The 21,609-nt window shown below is 33.6% G+C and overlaps 2 protein-coding genes across 2 annotated transcripts; both read right to left on the bottom strand.

Annotated features, from left to right (window-relative positions):
• Nucleotides 1–132: 132 nt before the first annotated feature.
• On the bottom strand, nucleotides 133–10,335 carry LOC139974488 (uncharacterized). Its single transcript, XM_071981675.1, has 8 exons — nucleotides 10,176–10,335; nucleotides 6,888–6,933; nucleotides 5,853–6,019; nucleotides 4,928–5,192; nucleotides 3,984–4,204; nucleotides 3,291–3,605; nucleotides 2,677–2,944; nucleotides 133–1,110 (listed from the first exon to the last, which is right to left on the bottom strand). Exons 1-8 carry the CDS (start codon nucleotides 10,257–10,259, stop codon nucleotides 851–853), a joined length of 1,626 nt encoding a protein of 541 aa, XP_071837776.1. The 5' UTR covers nucleotides 10,260–10,335; the 3' UTR covers nucleotides 133–850.
• A 2,430-nt stretch (nucleotides 10,336–12,765) lies between these two features.
• LOC139973856 (uncharacterized) lies at nucleotides 12,766–20,964 on the bottom strand. Its single transcript, XM_071980729.1, has 8 exons — nucleotides 20,882–20,964; nucleotides 20,246–20,294; nucleotides 17,215–17,384; nucleotides 16,517–16,781; nucleotides 16,117–16,331; nucleotides 15,664–15,972; nucleotides 14,689–14,953; nucleotides 12,766–13,937 (listed from the first exon to the last, which is right to left on the bottom strand). The coding sequence occupies exons 1-8, from the start codon at nucleotides 20,957–20,959 to the stop codon at nucleotides 13,621–13,623; spliced, it is 1,668 nt and encodes a 555-aa protein (XP_071836830.1). The 5' UTR covers nucleotides 20,960–20,964; the 3' UTR covers nucleotides 12,766–13,620.
• Nucleotides 20,965–21,609: the final 645 nt, after the last annotated feature.

Here is a 21,609-nt window from a genome sequence, read left to right as displayed (position 1 = left end):
ACTATTGATAAATAAGCTCATCAAGATTGGCCAGCCATCTGAGGTGTATTTCTATTCCATTGAGTTTTTACTGCTCGCATCACTCAAGTGTGAAGCTCCACATATTTAATAAAATAAAACGAGAAGACCAAGTTTGATAAACATTTTTTTTATTCATAATTTTATGTTTAGGTCACTCTTAATCAACACAACGAGAAAAAAGCTACACACAGTAGTTAAATATGCAAGCACGTGTAAAGACATTTCGGAAAACAATAACCGATTGGTCAAACCAATTAAGTGCCATATTTAACGATTCCGTGAAGAAGTAAACTTAACACGTGTCAACAATAATTCAAACAGAGTATAGTATTCGTTATAACTGATACGTAATATTCACTACGCAGAAGACTAAGCATATAATATGGTAATTTGTTGATAATCAACTACTGTAGCCGTAATGCCTCTCAATGTCATTTAAGCTGCATAAAGCAATCATAGTTTCTTACCGACAAACAAAATAAAATGAGTTAAACTGAAACATAATCCTACATAATACTCGAACGTACAACTTTATTTATTATCTAGTTTAATTCAAATTTCAGTATGTAACTATTACCGTTAAGTTAAATATGCCAACAATATTTATTTGATTCTTTACCTTAAAGCTCATCTTCAAAATTAATTATTTGTATCTTCTTGCGACCAGTAGAACAGTCATCCTTCAGATAAGTACTTTGTTAATCTTATTGTACCAGATTCTTGCCGTTTTTGTTAAACATAAGCGTCAAGAATCCCAACTTAAGTGTATCGTTGACGATCGTTATTAAGTTATACGATTATTTTCTGTGAAGTAAAAGCAGATTAGCCATCATACCGGAAGTAGTTTCATCTCGGAAAATTTGATGTTTCTATTACCGGAAGGCAGATGGTACCAAACGAAACTGTCCTGGCCATATGGTGAGTTGAGAGACGTGTAAGCACAATATTTGTACCACCATGCACCGTTATAGTAGCAATAATAACAATTATAATGATTACCATAATCCTTTGCACAGTTGCTACCCCAAGCATCGTTGTCACGGTCACGTGTGGTGAATGGTTGGTTGTGATTATAAGTAAGACTGTCTCCTGTATAAATAGAGGTTAAACAATAAAGTTAGCTCACATTTTATACGTACCGTATGCTAGATGTTAGAAGTTTGGACTTTTTGACAGTAAAATCCATAATGTGAATACCAAGAACAGCGGAGAGGTAAAATTTGTTAGGAACGGAACATTAGTAACCTTGTCTGATTGAGGGAGTGGGAAGGGTGGGGGGGGGGGTAGGGGGTTGCTGGGGCGGTTGCTATACAAACACGTTTCAGATTGATCTCTCCTAGAGTATAATTGAATTACATATGCAGTGTGTGTAATTGTGAGACAGGGGATGGTGAGTAACGTAAATAAATTCAGCTAAGTTTTGCTATCACAAGCCGTCAGTTAGCATTTGAAATAATTTCAAATGGTGAATGGTTGAACTACTTGTGGATGTTCCGTTCCTTCCATCTATAGACATTTGATTTTATAAACAATAATTCTATATTATAATATCATTAATATTGATTTCATGTTGCGTGATGATGCGCGGGCTTACGGTATGGGCCGGTGTTGTGATATCTAATTTGCAATGGTCCCTTTCTTAATACATTGTGCTCCATCAAATGTATATGTTCTAGTATTGCTTGCGGAAAAGTAACGTCCTTCTCTAACATGTACATTTATAAAAGCCTTTGGAAGTGGAAAGTGTAAATATATCATTTGCTTTAGAACTGCATTGAACTGTAAAGAAGACGTTATTTTTTTTCCTTTTTGAATAATTTGCCGAGCGTGAATAGATATGTTGTTAATTTGGCAAATATATCTTGTGAATACATTTGTGCTCTGTTCAAACAAATGATGCAATTGGCGCAGTTACAAACCCTGTCGTTTCCGTTTGGTCTTATGACAATCTTTATCATAATAACTTCCTTCCGTATTATGACTTATTTTTCATAAACAAGAATATAACCATTAGCTACCATGTAAACAAGCTAAATGAACTTATACTTCCAAGTTTACCTAAACTGTCTCTTTGTGGATCAGACGTGTTCAGATTTGTATGTAAATGTGTAACGGTATTGACAATTTATCATAAAGTGCTTTGTATTATCTAATAGGGGAAAGACGCATTAACTTTGTATTCTTAACATTTCTGAAAACCACGGAGAAATGTTAGCCATAGTTAAAACCGTTAACTGTTTCACGGCTAAAGCATTCATGGTAAACTGATTTGCATAATTTGTTTGGTTCATGGAATTGCGAAAACGTACAGGAAAGTTTGCATATGGTTAAAACACTGTATTTAAATATAAAGAGAGCTACTGGTTCATTTAAATGTATCACATTTTAATGTCAAGTCAAGTCGACAACTACATAAAAATGAAAAGAAACCTATTGAATAACATCGTCATTATGACAATAGAGTACAGATGCAGTTAATTACTGACTACACTATATTTCCAGGAGAACGGTTCATCTAAAACAATTAAGTCAGCTTCAACAACTATATACTAATTTGATGTTTACAACTAGCAATTGTCACTGTTGCCCTTTGAACATTTACCTCATGTGCTACTTTAATATCCATTAATAGCACTGCGTATCTTTCAGACTTACCTGCATTGCTTTCGGACCGATAACTACCAAGTTGAAGTCTGTAGTTGTCATTTTCGTCGTTGATGCGAAAAAAGTCGTATTTAGCAAAATAAGGCACCCCGTTGCTATTTACTAAATCTACTCTCAGTTGATAACGTCGTTGGTTCGTGAAGCTGTATATCTTGTCATTGCCTAACCAGAAGTTGTTGGTAAGACTACCGAAACCTTGCTTGTAATTATCCCAGTATAGGAAGAAATCTTGAGACCCGTCCATGTGACGCTGAAAAACCTGTAATATGAAAGAAACGTAGTCGATATTAAAAGCTTGGACAGAAATGTGACAAAACAATGCAACCACTCTTTATTGTCAAACGTGAACTACCAGTTACTAGACCCCCAAGAATACTTGAAAAATACAGTCAAACTCTAATTAATATCCATACATAAAACGGATCACATATCTATTCTTTCTGCTCCTTTTATGTTCATTCAGCAACTGACTCATCTTTAAATTATTCTTATTTCCTCGCCGCCGATCATGATTCAGGTAACACATTAAACGTTACAAATAGAGGCATACCAATTGGTTATGCGTTATTTACCAATCAAATTAAATACAGTAGGCTGCACCTTACCGTCCAACCTCCTTCATCTGTCATGTTACAGTAAACGTCGAAAGGCGAACCAGTCCAAGAGGTTGGCTTGATTTGGTAAATACCATTATCTCTCTCTCCACTTTCGTATATTTCTTGGCAGTCTGACGGTGGTATTAGTCTTGTACATAACAAACCATTTCCCGTGTACCCTGCATTACAGTAACACTGCAAGAGATCGTCTCTTTCTTCACAGATTGCGTTAGGGTGGCACTGATAGCTGTCATCGCAATCTAACTGACCATTACTGCAGGAACATCTGCTCTGACAATTGGGAGCAATGTATTCCTCTCCCTCCTGCAATTGATAAACAAAACTTTGATGAATTAACTTCAAACTATATACATTTGTAAGTTAAATGTACATAAGGTTAAATCACCATTAGAATGAAGCATTGCACCAAACTAACAAAAAATCAAATAAACACAGCCAGCTAGCTCGAAGAAAATAATTACACACCTTTTTGAACTAAAGATATCAAATGACACAAGAACAAAGCAAATATTGCGTATAATTAACATGCAAACATGTGCTATATCAAAAATATCAAGCATTCGATGTTTACGTTTGGGAATGATTCATTGACATTGTTCGACGGAACACAACTATTGAAGTTAATATCAGTTTTGATGATATTTTAGACATTTGTTATTAAATAACGAGGGTGAACCTTACCGGCAAAACTTTTCCCCTGCCATCATTGGCCCCAGAGAGGTAACATCCACACTCTTGTATGAGTTGACAAGTATCACCGTCCATCAGGTAACCAGAAGGGCAAACACATGTTGTTGATCCACTACTGCAGGAGTTAGTGCAACCGTCCGGGTCAGAACAAGTGCCCTCACAAGTACAGTTGCCAAACACTTTGTTGGTTGGACACAAAGTGATATTGACGTCTGCACAAAAAAAAAAAAAAACATAGCATAAAAATATTGTTTCACTGAACAATGCATTTAAGCGAAATCACAATAAATTAGTGCGTATACAACAGTCCATTCAGTAAATGATGGTTAACAAAGAGGAGAGAATAGAGTTATTATGTAGGCTGACAAAATAACTTGCAATAACGGTGAATGAAGAGATAGTACTCCATCTTGTTTGCTGTGGAATCTTACGAGACTAACATGGTTTGTTTTAATGTTGTTGTCTGCTGTTCGTATATTTAAAAATTATTTATAACTTCCCAAACCAATAACAAAAGTTACTAGCCCAAATACTGTTTGGTTGGATCATAATAGTCTATATTACAATAGTCTGGATTGCAATGGTTGGATCAAAATTGTCTGTTCTTGAATATGATGATTTATAACATTGATTTTCCAATCAAAACTTAGTGAACAGTTCGTAAATAACTTTGATCCCGATTTTTCAGTGGAAGGTATATTGAGCAAAGTATGTCTGATTAACATTGTATTTCTGATACTATGTGTTTGCTATATTAAGTCATTGAACACTTTCGTAAGAATGTTTGATATGTTGTCATCATAAATACTGCATCAAACTACCAAATTATCGTTTCTATTCAAGTGATTGTGTACACTTGATTGACAAAGAAAATAGCAAACGACCTATGTTGCTTTTTACGGTACTACTATAAAGGGTATAGAACTACAACGAACCTGACGTTAGATTAGCCTGTCCGACACTGACGAGTTTATAGTTACTGTAGCCGTCACTGATGCGAAAGTCGTCGTATGACAAATTAAACATGGAGCCATCTGCTTTTGTCATTTCAATTCGAAGTTGGTAAGTTCTCTGGTTTGTTAGATATGCAATTCTATCATTTCCAAGCCAAAACTCATTTAAGAGAAATCCAAATCCAGCCTCATATTCCTCCCATTTTCGATTAAAGTCAATTGATCCATCCAGCCGACGTTGCAGTACCTGTTGACAAACCAGATGTAACAAGTTTTAAAGAAACGGTTTTTTGTTTTTTAAATTTGGAGCCAGCTTTTATGATGAGTTTAAACTAAACATACGTTACTCAAAAGAAGACATTTGCAGGCAATCCGACTAACGCAGTTTTTTCCTTAATGAAGTTAATTAATTTGGGTTTTAATCATTCATTGGAATATGAACGATTCGTCGCCCATCCACACTTCATTATATGTAAGTGCTTTTCACACATGAAAGAAAACCAAAATTACAGTTCAATATTTCGAACAAAAGAATATGATTAACCTGGCTATAACAAACTTCACTTTTAATATTTCAACTTTTGTTTTCGTATCTAACAGAATCATAAACTAAAATCATTAAGATGAAATGTTGTTTTAACCCAAACCGGCCAATTTCATCTTCCTACAGCGGTTCAGTAACGGAAATAATTACCTTTTTGTGCATCGACTAGACACGTTGAACTGAAAAACACATAATACATTCTTAATCTAGATACAATTATTAAAACTATGGCAGTTATTAAGGCATCTATTTGACGTAACTTTCAAAATGATGAAAGTTAGTAATTTTGTTATTCAAAATAAAAAAAAAATTAAAAAAAAAAGGAAATGCTAACTTGGAAATAGGAAATATTAAATCGCATACCGTCCATCCACCATTTTCTAAGCTATTATCGCAGTAAACTTCAAATGGTTCCGGATAACCAGCGGGTTTGATGAGGTAGACACCACTGTCGACAGAGGAGGAACATTGGTGCATAGCATCGTAACAGTCTACCGGAAACTCGGATTCACGATAAAAGAAATAGGACTCTGTAAAACAAATCATTCATATAGCTTTTAATTAATAATGAGTAATTTATCAAGGGAGACTTTTTTTACATTACCATACATGAATAAAAAGAAATTTAAACAAGAAATTTACAAACAAAGTGCAAGTGTTTTCATATATGATGCTGATATTGCCTTCAATACTGTTGGCGAAGAATGAAAAATGTTTTACGCGACCTAAAGAAAATGAAAACGACTTTATCATATAAAAGCACACAAAATGGAGAAGAATGGAAATTGCAACGGCTTGACAAATTTCTATCGGTCCTACCTTTAAAAAAAAAAAAAAACCCGTTTACATTGATCAATGCAATGTTAATTTTTGTAGTAAATTCTCATCAGCGTGGTGCATGATGGATTTCTTGGTTTAATAATGGTTATCATGTTCATAACAGTATTGGGAAAGAATCAACATTATTATCGCATAGCATGACAAAAACGTTTTGTGTCCACACGATATGAAATTATTGTGTTTTTACATTTTTTTCAAGCTGCTCAAATTCATTTAACGCAGAATTTGACAACAATTGTAGTTTTGTTATTAATATCAATAAATGAAAACAAAACACAAATTCACTAAGCTAAACAACGGAAATATTTGCCTCTTTCCTGAACAATAAACTGATGTTTTATTGAATAATCTCCATACGGGTTGATTAACCTCGTCGAGCTTTTAGTTAACAGCAAAAAAAAATATGTTAATAAAGATAAAACAATGTGATTGGGGTAAGAATATCTCATAAAAATGTACATTTATTTGACAAAAGAAGATATATTTGAAACAATCGATCAGACTTTGCTATAAGTGTAACAATAGTTGCTAGGATATTAATGGCAACATAATACATACGTGGAATTTTGCTGTCTATATCATCGAGGGGAGTTTGTCGGGCATTCTGTAACAATAGAAGGGAAAAGTGAGTTTAAAACGATTTAATAATTATGAAATTTTATATTGAGACAGTGTTTACTGTTAATAAACAACCGAGTTCGCTTAAGAAATTTTGGTTTCTGAAATCGTTTGATATTGTATAAAAATACGAAAACGTTGGAATCAGAATCTTGATAGTAGACATCGATAGTTTATCGTAGAAGTCGACGAAATGAAATGTAGTTGAGGTGGTAATGACGAAACTATATGACTGCAATGATCACGTCACCTAAAATGTGATGAGTAAAATTAACGCAAACTAGATTACTACGAAGAAAAGGCCAATTTACAGCTGCAATACCATTATCAGAGATAATGTAAATAAAATAAATTCCAAATATTTGTTATGAAATGTTTTACTTTAAGAAAGGCTTACTCATTCTTAGCATTGCCAAGTATCTTCTTGTTGAAATCCATTAGAAGATCGTAAACCTATCAAACACGTATTTCTAGTAACTATACGTTCCGTTATATAAGAAAGCTTATTAAGTAGATGGAAGTTATTAATATATTTTTCATATAAACACAGCAATATATTTGTTTCACATATTTAAAGAATTGCAACAACATCTCAGAAAAGTAACTTGTTATTAATTGTTTATTCAAACTAAGAGGATTAAAATTGTGCATTCACTATGAAGTAAAACGTTGCAGCAACTACTTACATCGACAAAGAATAATAGCAAATGTTTAACCTGAATTCAAATCAGAAAGTACTTAGAAAAAGTACAAAATGTCATACGTGTCGAAGTGGTATATGATGTATGACATATCTATAGACCATACTATCAGTGTGATCTGCCACAAGAAAATACTAGTTGTAACTGTTGCTATAAATTATAGGGTTAAATTTCACGCTAGTTTACCAATAAAATCCAACGTTGTGTTCAATCAATGGGGGATATACTTGCATTCGTTTGTAGGAGGAATTTAAAGTTATTTTAGCAATGTTACAAGAAGAGTTTTTCTAGAATGTGAAATCCATTGCCCTACTAACTGGGATATACTTCTTCGAGTTGGTAACTTACATACCGGTCAATTGTGAAGGAAATTCGCATATGAAATTTTGTAAACAAATTTTGAAATGATCAATTTAATTACTCGTTATTGTTTGGAAAATAAAATATCTTCCATGTTTCATTCAATTATGTACTACAGTTTCTTTATTTTAACCTACCTGAAGTCACTAAATAACCATTTTCAATTAACGCATATATATAATTATAAGTATAATACTATTAACGTATTTGCAATGAAAATATTATTATGTTAAATGAAAACGATAACAATTGTAACAAATGAAATTGACCGATAATTTTGTCAAAAAGTTTCACATAGTTAATTTAAGTAGTCTTTATTTGGGAACCAATTTGATATAGGAAGAACTAAAGGACTCAATATCTTAATGACACATTTACAACGAATGTACAACATTAAAAACATCTCAATCAGTTTTATGTAACGGAGAAACTACGGAATAAGTGTTACCAAAATGTTTATGACAGTTCAAAAAGTTTAGAAAATAATGTGTTCCAGAGAAGATATAAACAAACAACATTAATTAAATGCCGTATTACACTGTCTCTGAAGCTAAAATCCAATTTTTCCAGTTCAAATATATTCATAGAATTGTTGCCACGATTAGGCTTCTTTAATTGATGGGTAAAAATGATTCAGATCTTTGTAGCTTTTGTAAAATTGAAACTGAGAATATTGAGCACTTATTTTGGAAATGTCCCATAACTGCCTCTTTTATTTTAGATCTTGAAAATATGTTTCTTAAGAAGCAGTTCTTTTTTTCAAAGCAAGATATCTTTTTTGGTTATAACAACGGGAGGGGACATCCCTACAACTTTTTGATACTTTATATGAAATACTATATTTATAATTGCAAAAGGAATGAACGAAATCCATTAATCAATGAGTTTTTCTTTAAATTCAAATTCATAATCAGTATTGAAAGGTTCAACTATTTAAGAACTTCCAGCTTTAGAAAACATAGAGTTACTTTTGTGGAGTTATGGCACGCCTTTTCCTTATGTCCTGATTTATTCAATTAAGCCATATCGACTCCGTTTCCTTTACCCTAGTATTTTGCTATATACTTGCACATGTACTCGAAAAGTGGTGTTCCATATAGTATGTATACTTACAAAAAAAATGAAGAAGTAACGTTACAAATCTAAAGCAAATTTCTGTTTGCATTGATGATAAACGATGAATAAACGGTGGAAAAAAATTAAATGAAGATACAAATATCTGTTTTTATAACATAGTTTAGCATGGGGGACATGTATAACTTCGGTTTTGCTTTAAGCTACAAATAGCTTCTTGAGAACGATGCATTATCCTCAAGTTTCTCTGTCTAAGATTTTAACTGGTAATGTTCTTTGATAATTTTAATTGTTGTAACTAATCCTAATTTCCTTACTGTCCAATGTAAAGAATAATAAAGAATAAAACTAATATATGAACTGCTTAAGGTTGTTTGATTCAATGCAGCCAAAACTACTAACCAAACATGATGCAAGTTGGCTCATCCCCTTTAAATTCAGTATTAAGCACATTATTGAGAACATTTGAGTTTAATATACTTATTTAAATGAAACAGGCAAAGTTTAATTATCAGATAGATTGCATCACTCTCATATTGTAAGAAACCCCTTTTTGATCAAATAGGCAAACTGAACGATAGAAAGTTACTGACGCAAATTCAGATTTAAAATTTATAACGGTTCTGTGTGTAGTTTAAATTTTTGAGAGTAGTAAAAGCTGCTTAAATTAAACCAAATTGAAACACTATTGCATAAAAATCATGTATCCAAAAGGATGCTACAGATAAAAATATACGATTGTCGTATTGTTTAAGTGGTGGAAAATCATAGTTATTGTCGATATAAATATATAGTATAACTAGTTCTATGATCCACGTCACAGTTGCCACTATATTCTGAAGACAAAATATACTGTATGTAACAATTGAAGCAAATGTTTGTGACACTTCGTAAGTACTGTCTTTTGCAAAATGGAATTCATAATTAAATTTCGAACCAATACGGTCTAAATAAAGCGATGTATACGAATAGACCAGTCTTCTAGACTATAAGTTATCACTCTTTTTTTGCCAAATCAAGATTTCTTGAAATACTGTACCCGAAATGTTAACATTTTGTTTCGAAAGAAATGTATATTTAAAAGACAACTCACCAGTTCTTGTGAGACAGCGTTCTTCGCTGTCAACGAAATAAGTAAAATTACGGCAAAGGCCGTAAAACGAACAATACACAGCATCGTGATGGAAGAGGTTACGTTTGCTACTCGTCTGAAGTCGTAATGAAGTATTTTAAGTATTTTTATTCTGACGGTGACGAGGAGTTACAAGGAAGTAGGAGAGTACGGTAGAAAACAGATGCCACAACGTGTTTGGCTTTTCAAAAAGTAACGTAATCAGAAGTTGGTTTAAGTTTATTTAAGGGTAAAAGAGATACCATGACATTTCCAAGTTTGATCTTAAAACCACCGTAGGCTATATATCGCGTGACTATTTGGATGAATGCCAAGACCATCGTGCCAATATATTAAATAATAGAAAGAACATAATCGTTAATACGACCGAAGCATTTGGGTGTTTTTTTTTAAATAAATCGCAGCCATAGAGTAAATCTACAGAGTTATATAACCAAACAAAGCAAAACATGATAATAAAATTAATAATCATAGTAATAAAATAGTTATATATTTAAAAAAAAAAGTATAATAAGGATAGCAATGGTATATATATATATATATATATATATATATATATGTATATATATATATATATATATATATATATATATATATATATATATATATATATATATATATATATAGTAGTCGTTTAGCAAACTTGTAAATGTACACAGCTACAGAGGTCCACATTAGTCCCTTCAGCTGTACCTAAACATTGCATACTATGAATTTAACGTAAGCCACCTAATTTCGCTATAAAAAAGAACTCGTTCGTAACTGGTTGTTACATATTGCAATACCTCACATAATCTCGTTAATCAAGGGAAAGTAAGGGTAATACAAATCTTAGGACGGAATAAAGAGAAGACATGTTTCTATACCGTAATTTGTGTCTTTAAAGCAGTCAAGCTAGTCTCGGCTTGTCAGGCATTACTGTGTAGTCAACGTCCCATTGACGATGCTCAGACCTGAGTGTGGTATAGCGCAGTGAACTTAATGTGCTGATTTTCATACCCATGAATTATGTTACCATGTATCATGCAAACTGATGTTTCCCACTGTTTACCTTCATCGTTTAAACTTGTTCAAGGTAATGGGACTGAGGAAGAGAGTTTATATATCAGTGGAAGATCTTGGATTAGTGACATTAGTCGTCATGTCCAGGTTATCTTCTGCCGAATATTTCTGAAATATTTGTCAAACAAAGTCAAGAAGGCATCTGTGAGATAAATATCTCAACTTGATATATACACGCTACCGGGTTAACAAGCGGTTTTCAATTTTACCTTCAAGGTGACCTATCTTTTGCTCAATCTAATTAACACTGAATATTATACCTCAGTGACATAAAAAGTAATACTAGCGTTACACTAGTTATAATATGGACCACGACTCTACACAGCTATATGTTTCCAGAAGTATAAATGATCTTAATGTATATATGATGATTTATCAACGCCCTCCCGCACTGATGCCAACGTTGTTAAAGGAAGTTGTTGATCCCGGGATAGTCTATTAGGCTTCGATACAAATTCTAGCGTAAATACTGTGGTCTTGCACTTCAATCTGAGGGCAAACATTGTACTCTTTAGACACACATATTTCAAATCGGCGATTTCTTCAGAGGGAATTATTTGCAGTAATTTGATAGAAATTTGTAGCGTTTTTACGTTAGTTATAAATTCTATCATCTATTACCTACACCCACTCTATCACCTTGATTGATTTGAGGCAAGAGGAAATTGTGAGAAACAAAATGTATTTTATAACATTTATAAACTTAAAGACCAGATGTTTCGATCCCAGCATATCCATGTTCGGAGGAGAATTGAAACAAAAACATAGTACAAATAACATAAGTATTGTTAGATATGGATGCCTCGAGCAATGCATGGCTAGTTAGAAGAAGCTACATACGAAATTGACATTGGAAAGTTACATTGATATCTCAATTGATGATTGTGCAAATAAAGCGAAAAAAAAGTGTACATATTAGTTGTGTTTCGTTGAACATTTTTAATACAGACGTTTCATATTTGGGTTACAAAGTGTAACTAATACAGTTACTATAATAGCTATGAACATGATGAATATGTACTGAATTCATTATGTTGCGTTCACCGATATTTCCTATTGACCGCAACACTCCTGTAAAGAAATAATGGGTTACGGCTCCAAAGTTTTCTCTTGGCTGAAGGCCTTTTAATTCCTATGTAGTGCGCATCAGGGGAGTAGGGGAAGGACCATAATCAATCGGCGAAATATCACCCTAAGAATAATTCGTTCTCATTTTCGTCATATAAACTAAATAAATTGTAAACAAGACAGCCCGGTCACAGCATTGTCCCAAAGCCCAAACCGACTCTCAGCTACCCTGCAGGGCATCCTTACGTTAATTAATCTGCCAAGCGATACTTTCATTGATATAAGCAACATCATTATGAAATAATGTTACACTGTGAGCTCCGAAACGTAACATAGCACTTTGATATACTGCTCAGTAACCAGATGCTCTTTTCATGTATCAAAGCATTCTGATATTTAAATATGAAACGCTAGTCACATACACATGATTCTCAGATATATTTATTCAATAATCAAGAAATAAAAGTACAATGTTACATATGTTACTGCATTACATTGCATTATTTTTTAACTTTATTTTAACAAAATATGTAGTTCGATGCTAAGTTTCCATGTAGAAATATATTTATTAATAACATGTTGATACACGTACAAGACATACAGAATTATGAATTTTAGGTATCGGATTGGAATAGCCATGAACCAACTTATCCGAGTGTTATTGTATTTCTCCTTTTTAGAGTTGATGATTGTAACAAGCTATGCAAAATGCAATCATATGTTTTTCTTTCTTTTTGTTTTGTTTTTTTTGCAAACAGAATATTCCTTTCGATTGTTATAAGGTACAGGAATCTATTGAATATGTATTAAATTTACTTTGATCAATTGTCACAATTGGACATGATATGCACATCGTTGGGAGAAACGTTTTAAATAACACTATTACGAACTATAGTTTATATATATATATATATACTATATATATATTATATAATATAATATTCGTTGCATAAATTATTTGTAATTTGATTTTCCATTCACGATTGTAATTTGTTTTGTTTTATGTATACAGCTTTGCTATCTTTGGTTTGCTTTATTTTGGTTTACTGGATGCGACAAAGATTTACTCTGTGCTTAACAAGAACTTTACTTAAATCACATTTTACGTAATGTCTTTTAACGTGCTATTTTCAACGAGCTGGAGCTTACAATAAGAATGCTCGCGTCATGGCTGAAGAAAAACAACAGATGCATGTATAATGATATCTATATCCTAGAAGAACATTCATGTTGTTTCCATTACTTCATCCCCAAGAAGATACTGTAATAATGGATGTCACAGTGTTGGGCGAATTTTCATCTCAACGAACTGGAGGTTACAATAAGAAGTGCTCGCGTCATACGTGAAGATGTTTCCTCCATTTCCTCCACTGTAGTCTCCGTTCAGGTTATCAGTAGTACATTTTGCATAACAGACATGGCTGACTTGGAAGTCATGGCAGCGGCTACCATCGTGCTGGTAACAGCTACACCAAGAATCAGAGTGCCACCAACCGCTTCGATTCAGCTCAGAGCAGTCATATTGATCACAGGCATCATTGTCTCGATCGTATGTGCTGAACTGTTTGCCAATATTGTTTCCAAAATAAATACCTAAAAATTCACAATATTGAATAAATGGTTAGACTAAAATATAATTGGTATTGATAAAAACAATAGTATAAGAGGATTTGAAACATTCAATACATTTGAAGTATCACTTTAAGTAACCAGAGTTCCAGACTAGGCATTTTTCACGAACTGTAATGCAAGCGACACTTAATACACTTTATACCGGTGCTGTGGCCGAGTGGATAAAGGCGTTGGCATTTGAAGCAATGAGGCTTAGCAATCGGGAGGTTCGGGGTTCGATTCCCGGCCGGTAAGGTGGGTTTTTCTTCCAAGAGCAATCTACGGTTTTCCCATCTGAAATGACTTTCTTAATTGAAAAGATTCCACATTTCAGTGAAAACTCAAATGTTGAATTGGAAGAGCCCCGACGTGTAAGTTGTAATCCATAAGCCCTTGCGGGTTGCTCCCATATTTGTGGTCGCTTAGGCGTCGTAAAAATAACTGCTGATTATTATTATTATTATTAAAGCTGCTTCTGAAATTGCTTGATCAATTCATCTTTCTGTGAAAAAAATTGATAAAAAAATCTATACGCTTATTCAGTTAACATATAGCCAACATCACAATTGGACTTATGTTTGAAGATTTGTATTCAAACAGGACAAATTTATGAGATTCGACTCTACGCAGTACTTTCCTGTTTGTCGTAATTGGAACTTGATAGATTAATAGTGAGATTATGACTGCTTGTTATTTCAGCAAAACCCTTTTGGAAAACACGACTTATACAAACCTGTGCTTCCAGTGTGATCACCAAGTTTACTCATTCTGTAGTTGTCTGCTTCAGACATTATTTCAAACTCTGTGTATTCAGCATATTTATGTGTCCCGTCTCTGGTGGTGATGTCAAACCGGAGTTTGTAATTTTTCTGATTTGTTAGGTAATGTAGTTTGTCGTTCCCAAGCCAAAAATCACTGTTGAGGTCACCAAATCCGTCTTTGTATGAAACCCAGTTGTGGTAAAAACTTGTAACTCCATCACTGCGACGTTGAAAGACCTATTCAAATATGTTGATGGTATTGGGAAATAACAACGGCACTAGATAAATTCAAAATATTACCGAAAGCACAATATTGTAGACAAATACATTATCTGTTATACCTTCGCTTCCAACATGTAATGCATATTCCATCATTACAAGAGTGTTTAACTGATGTAGAAAACAAGTGAAGACTTTTTGTGTAAGATCTAATAAAATCAGGATATCACTCTAAGGTAATATTATAATGCCTAGAAGTACACAGCAAGGTACAAGAAACCCACACATGAGCAATAGTTCCTCTGTACATACATATTATGCGGTTTTTCCACTTATTGATAAATGTGGAAATAATCAAACTGTTAAGCTTATCAATATTCTAATAAAACGACGGTCAATGAAAACAAACAGTTCGTCAGTGGTACACGCATCAAAATTAAAAACCTTTACACACATATGTCAATATGATCAACTTTGGAAAGATTATTTTTCAGCTTTAATTCACAATGTAATAATTCGAGTCTAGGTTCACCAGTCTAAATTATGAAGGATAACTGATAAAGAAGCTATGGTGTTTGAAAAAAAAGAGAAGAAACATTTATCCTCTCAAAGTAGTCTCAAAGTATGTAGCCTACAACATGGACATCATCAAATTATTTAACATTGGAGAAAATTATTATCCCTCATGAATACATTTTTAGTACATTGGAACCATGTAAATTACTTACGGTCCATCCTCCACCATGATCCATTTTACAATAGACACTAAATGATGAACCCGGCCATCCAGACGGAAGGATTGTAAAAACGCCATCTTGTCTGTGACCAGCATCGTAAACATCTTGACAGTCTTCATACAGAGGTTCACAACGTGTTCTGTCACCTTCATATCCCTGATTACAATAACACTGTTGTACTCCATTCTGGATTCCACACACATCTTCGGTAGTGCAGCTGTAGTCATCTTCACATATCAGTTCGTTATTTCTGCAGGAACATCGACGGGTGCACTGGTCGCTCACATAATTATCATCGTTCTAAGACACAAAGGAAACAGAAAGATCTGTCGGCGAAATAAGAATTGACAAATATTTTTTTTGTTATTTCTATGTACATTAACTATCCACAGCATCGCTTACTATCCTTATGGACTAACCAATAATACATTAATATTTACTTACAGGTATGACCAAGTTGGCTTCTGCCAGAAAACATCCACATTGACTTGCAGGGATGCAGTCAATACCATTCATCAAGAATTCGTCAGGACAGATGCAATCCTCGCTACCCAAACAATCACTGTTACAACCAGACTGTCCGTTGGGATCTGCACACGTTGCTTGACAGATACAGGGATTGTAAATCATGTTCGAAGGACAGGCAGAAATTTGTGAACCTAAAGATAAAATAAACGACTTTTTAAAACTTAACTTGTTCGTCTCACTCACAAATGGAACTCGACAAGAATAATATAATATATAAATTTAAGGAAAAACAAAACAAACTTTTTTAAACCACTCTCGATGAGTTACCTGTTTTTAGCTGAAACACTCTTGATTTAAAGTGCATGATATCACATACCTATATTGCTATCAAATGGGCCAACATTTGTGATCGAATAGTTGCCAAATTCGTCAGTTATGCGAAACGCCTTGTAAGAAGTATAGACGACAACTCCGTTGGATAATTCCATATCAACACGAAGTTCATAGACTGCTTGATTCGTCAGAAATGATATTTTCTGATTGCCAAGCCAAAACTCAGTTGAAAAGAACCCAAATCCATCTCGATGCTCTGACCAACTTCTGTTAAACTGTACTGAGCCGTCAATGCGACGTTGAATCACCTGAAAGATAACAGAAGAGGGAAAAAATATATTTGTCCCTGCTTAAAGCTGTTCAACATTACACAATTTGTTTACAAAAAAATGCTTCAAGTGGTACGAAAGGTATTATTGATTCATTAAATTAGCAATATGATGTCGATTATCAACATTCTGAGATACTTCTTATTAACACGTCATTTAGAAGAAAAAAAACCTGTATATGGAAGTATGCAATTAAATACGAGTATAGGGTCAATCATGACAATACTATTGCTAACAGTTTCTATATTTTCCTCCCAATACTTGGTGTGAATTTTCAACAAGAACGATTTTGGGGTAGTTTATATGAAAATATTTCAAATGTATAGCTATTAAGTGAAAGGCTATGTCAAAAAAAGTTTTTTGTTGCGCTGATTGAATTTGAGAAAAGTTATACAAAAGTTTGGAAACATACCGTCCACCCTCCTCTGCCGACGTCGTTGTTACAGAATACCTCAAATGGTTCTTTATAACCATCTGGTTTGATAAGATAAACTCCACTAGAGCTTGATGTAGAACATCGACGTTGGACATCTCGGCAGTCTTTTGGGTATTCATGAAAGCTATGTAAGATGCATGTAGTACCTGTTAAGATATCATCACATTGATTAATGTGGTATTATACTCAACATAAATTAGACGATGAAAATTTGAGAGTTTGTTGCCGTTAAATAGCCAACTTGAATGACTACTCGATCCACAATGAGAACACAATACACTGTAAATCTAAAAGTTTTGTAAAAACTGGATCGTGCTGATTAATCGATAGCATGTGCTATTAGGATTACAGTAAGAAATGGGGATATGTGTAATCCCAATAAACCAGTTTAATGCATTTGTAGGGATTACACATATCCTCAGATGTTACTGTAACCCCATTAGAATGGCACTTGTTACCGACGTATCAGAACGATCAACCGATCCAGTGCTTAGTACCGGTACAAACATTGACATTAGTTACTGTAATCTCTGTATGAATCGGTTGGAATGACATAATTACTAGGTTATTCGAAATCATATACTAGACATTAAAGACCTGGAAATAGTTCATTTGAAGAAACGGATTTCTAGAATCGAAAGAGAAGCGACTGATCATTGGATAAATTCTTACACTTAAGTCTGTTTTAAGTTACAACTTGTTTCGGTAACTGTGGACGGGGCCACTGTCATTAATACGAGTTTGTCGAGAGCATAATTGTTACCATTAAATTTAAACAAATTCTAACTTACAAAAATTTTCGAAATATCAATATTTCCATGTGATACACATACACAATTTCAACCAAGAGCAATATTATATACAATATATCATAATTTGTAAAAGATTAAAGGCCTGCACAAGTCTAAATATGCCTATCAGTGAAGTGTACATAATGGTTTTGTTTTCCCTGCTACTATGGCATTGGCAACGGACAGGTGGAAGAGAAACACGAACAAGCTTTTCTGGTGACAAACAATTTAAAACTTATCATGAAGAGAAGAGTAATCCACACAGCTAGTTAAAAACCCACATCAATATCTTCTACCTAACTCACTATAGGGTTGACTGAATTGGACGCCCCACATCAATATCTTGCACCAAACTCAAATATAGGGTTGATTGAATTGGAAACGACATATCAATATCTGCCACCTAACTCAATGTAGGGTTGACTGAATTGGAAGCCCCACATCAATATATTTTACATAACTCAATATACGGTTGAAGGAATTGGAAACCCTACATCAATATCTTGAACCTAGCTCAATATATGGTTGAAGGAATTGGAACCCTACATCAATATTTGTTACCTAACTCAATATATGGTTGACTGAATGTAATCTTTATTGACTGGTTAAAAATTGAACTACTCCATGAAGCCGAATCACAGTAGGTGATGTAAACTGGGTAAATGCTCTTCAAGAGCTTGGGTATTAGTGTCTTCTTGTTGATTTATCCTTGACTATTTACAAATTTGGAGCATTGTTTAGCTGTTAAAGTTCCCTGTACCTTCCTTTGTGAATAAGTTATGGACAAATTATTAAGAGGAAAAAAAAACATCATTTGCTTAAGTCCCCTGAAAATATTAACCATCCTGCTGTTGCCACAAGCATTTATACAATAGGCCTATCACAAATTGCCTATCATGTATAGTGCACACCTCCCACCGCACCGCTTAGGTGTGCTTCTTGGGTGAGGGGGCCAGCAACCCCCACCCGTCAGTAGTTCCTAAGCTGTTGTGAACCACTGATTGGCCCATGTTGATTTATTTTATAGTGCCTCACAGCCTATATTAGCTCTTGACTTATGTTAATCTTCATGGGCTATTGTTCACTCTAGCTTTCATAAAAAATATTAAAAAAAACACATAAAATATTACAGTCTTAAAAAGGTAACTTGTTGAAGTGTTTTCTGTGTTGTCCTTTGTTCGGGTCTGTTTTAGTTTGTAGGATGGCCTGGTGCCTGGAGATGCGTGTGTAGCGAAACTTCTGAAAATCATTTGCATCTCTGATCGAAACCACAACCTAATGGCATTTTTCAATCGCAAAAAAAGTGTTTTTTTTTTTTAATTTGGGTATTATTCTGTGTAAATGATGCCATTAGGGGAATTGAGCAATAATTGTTTTGTTTTTCTATACAATATTTGAATCATTAATCTACAGGGGAAAATAATAAATAACGTTAAAAATTGTTTCATTTTGATAAAATTCTGTACTAATTTAGCCATTTAAAAATAAGGTGAAACATTTATCAATCATATATTAAATTAGTTAGAAGATCCACGCATGGCGGTTTTCAACTACCGGACGACTCCTTAGTTGCATTAGATAGTTTCCTGATGCATCACTCAAAAAAAAAAAATAAATAAATATAAGGATCTCTTCAGCTATCAGATAGAGGTAATTGTAAAGGGAATTTCTAATGAATTTCGTTTACCATAGATATTCTTATAACTGTAGTTTTAGGACCTAACATTTTTCTATCTCTACCATGTAACTAATGTCACAAGTAGGTCAAACGTTTCCCTCACATATTGTGTTCCTTACCATGAAACCAATGCAATAATGAGGGTTAAACGTTGACAAAACAATGTCGAAATATAAATACAGTTTCGAGTGACAAACGGTAACATTTATTAATCTTTTCCGGATATGTACTGCTAAATTTGTTCATTTCCTCGACCGAACTTATCTTTCCTGTTAATACCTACCTGTCGTAACCGACTTCATTCTAACCATAATAACGGCATATAAACATGATGTGGGCAAAGCGCTCACTGACCCTGATGAACATTGGACGGCGATTATCAAATTCCCAAATTAAAAATATAAACTAATAAAAGCTTTACCAAATAGAAACATTAAAGTTAACCAGACGGTGCAAACATTTTACATTTAAGAGAACCAAATATGTTAGAGTTTTAAATTTGCCGCAAGGGATTTAACATGAATCACAAAAAGCTTACCTTGAATAGACTTGTTCACTAGAGGCTGATTGTTATGTTGATTTTCTTTCTGGGGGAGAGAGCACAATGAACGCAAATGCTTTCTTAAACTATGAAATAACTTCTTATAAAAAAAAATATATATATATATAACGTATATAACGTATAACATATGTAACGTTTTTTCGTGGTTGTTATATTTGTTAATGCAACCGCCTCACAATAAACTTATAAAGAAAATTATGGGTTTCGTAACACCTACCTCTATTAACAAGAGATGAAAATTGTATTCAGAATAATTCGGTATTCGAATTAATCACATGGCCACGTGCTCAAAGAGTGAAGTCACTCAGTGGCTCTTTTAAACTACAGTAAAATGTTAACTAATTTATTTCCAATAGCAGGATGGTACATATTTGCACTCTTTTGGAAATACTTAAATTACAAGATACAGAATAGGTATTGCGGAAATACTTTTAGCATACCTTATTCAAAAACTTTTGCAAGCATGTTGTTGCTTTGAAATTCAGTTTTTTTTTTTAATTTTACGATCAATTCTTAGCATAACCGAACAACTGAAGACGGGATCACTTTCACATAGTTTGGAGGAAAATAACCTTAAATGAAACCTGATAATAATAAAAACAAAATACTCACCGTTTGCACATCAGCACTAGACATGCACAGTAGTAGAAAAACTGTTGCAAAAGATGAGAAAGAAGCCATTCTATGCATGTGAATTAGAACGCCAAGGTTGTATAAATATATAGTTTCATTTAGATCTCATTTCATTTCCTTGTTATCCTACGGAAGATGTGAAGTGACTTGTTTCACTAAAATTCATGAGAATTGACTATTTTATTACATATTATTTTAACATATATTCATGTAACGGATGGTTTAAGATATTCACTACTCCTAAGCTGTTAATAGCGAAATACTGATATGCACACACTTATTTAAGACATTTTTCAAAGAATAAACATGTTATATAGTCAGTTTGAGGAATAGCTAGTAGTCAGTCGTATAATGCTATGGTTCTGCATAATGCAGAACAAACGTGTCTACCGCATGGTACAAACCGCATAGAGAGCAAAAAAACATAGCTGCAGTATAATGACATGCATTAACTGTGTAATTGTTGTTGTTATTAGGTCAGCCTAATCTGCATATAGATCAACGATATTTGCTAATGGTCACTACCTATCTACAGGCCTTCGATTACTGGAGCTATTTAGTACATGCTATAGTCTGTTTCAGTCTTTGTTTTGACCTTTCCAAGAAGCCCTCAACTGTCTAATTATCGTAACTTAGTTAAAAAAAAAAACATCAAAAGATTCGACCCATATGACTTATATGAATATATTTCGAGGAAAGAAAATCAT

The sequence above is a fragment of the Apostichopus japonicus genome, chromosome 9, assembly GCF_037975245.1.
Source record: "Apostichopus japonicus isolate 1M-3 chromosome 9, ASM3797524v1, whole genome shotgun sequence".
NCBI classification, from domain to species: Eukaryota; Metazoa; Echinodermata; class Holothuroidea; order Aspidochirotida; family Stichopodidae; genus Apostichopus; species Apostichopus japonicus.
Note: the sequence above shows the minus strand (reverse complement) of the source record. Positions and strands in the feature narration are given on the sequence as shown.

Bases quoted from the DNA above. Each gene is read 5' to 3' on its own strand.
- LOC139974488 (XM_071981675.1), bottom strand. From the start codon at position 10,259: ATGCTGTGTATTGTTCGTTTTACGGCCTTTGCCGTAATTTTACTTATT. The intron at 6,020-6,887 runs GTATGTATTATG...TTTGTTTTACAG, and splicing joins TATAGACAGCAAAATTCCAC to AGTCCTATTTCTTTTATCGT. The intron at 3,606-3,983 runs GTAAGGTTCACC...TATCAATTGCAG, and splicing joins GCAGGGGAAAAGTTTTGCCG to GAGGGAGAGGAATACATTGC.
- LOC139973856 (XM_071980729.1), bottom strand. From the start codon at position 20,959: ATGCATAGAATGGCTTCTTTCTCATCTTTTGCAACAGTTTTTCTACTA. The intron at 20,295-20,881 runs GTGAGTATTTTG...TCTCTCCCCCAG, and splicing joins CTAGTGCTGATGTGCAAACG to AAAGAAAATCAACATAACAA. The intron at 14,954-15,663 runs GTAAGTAATTTA...ATATTTGAATAG, and splicing joins ATCATGGTGGAGGATGGACC to GTCTTTCAACGTCGCAGTGA.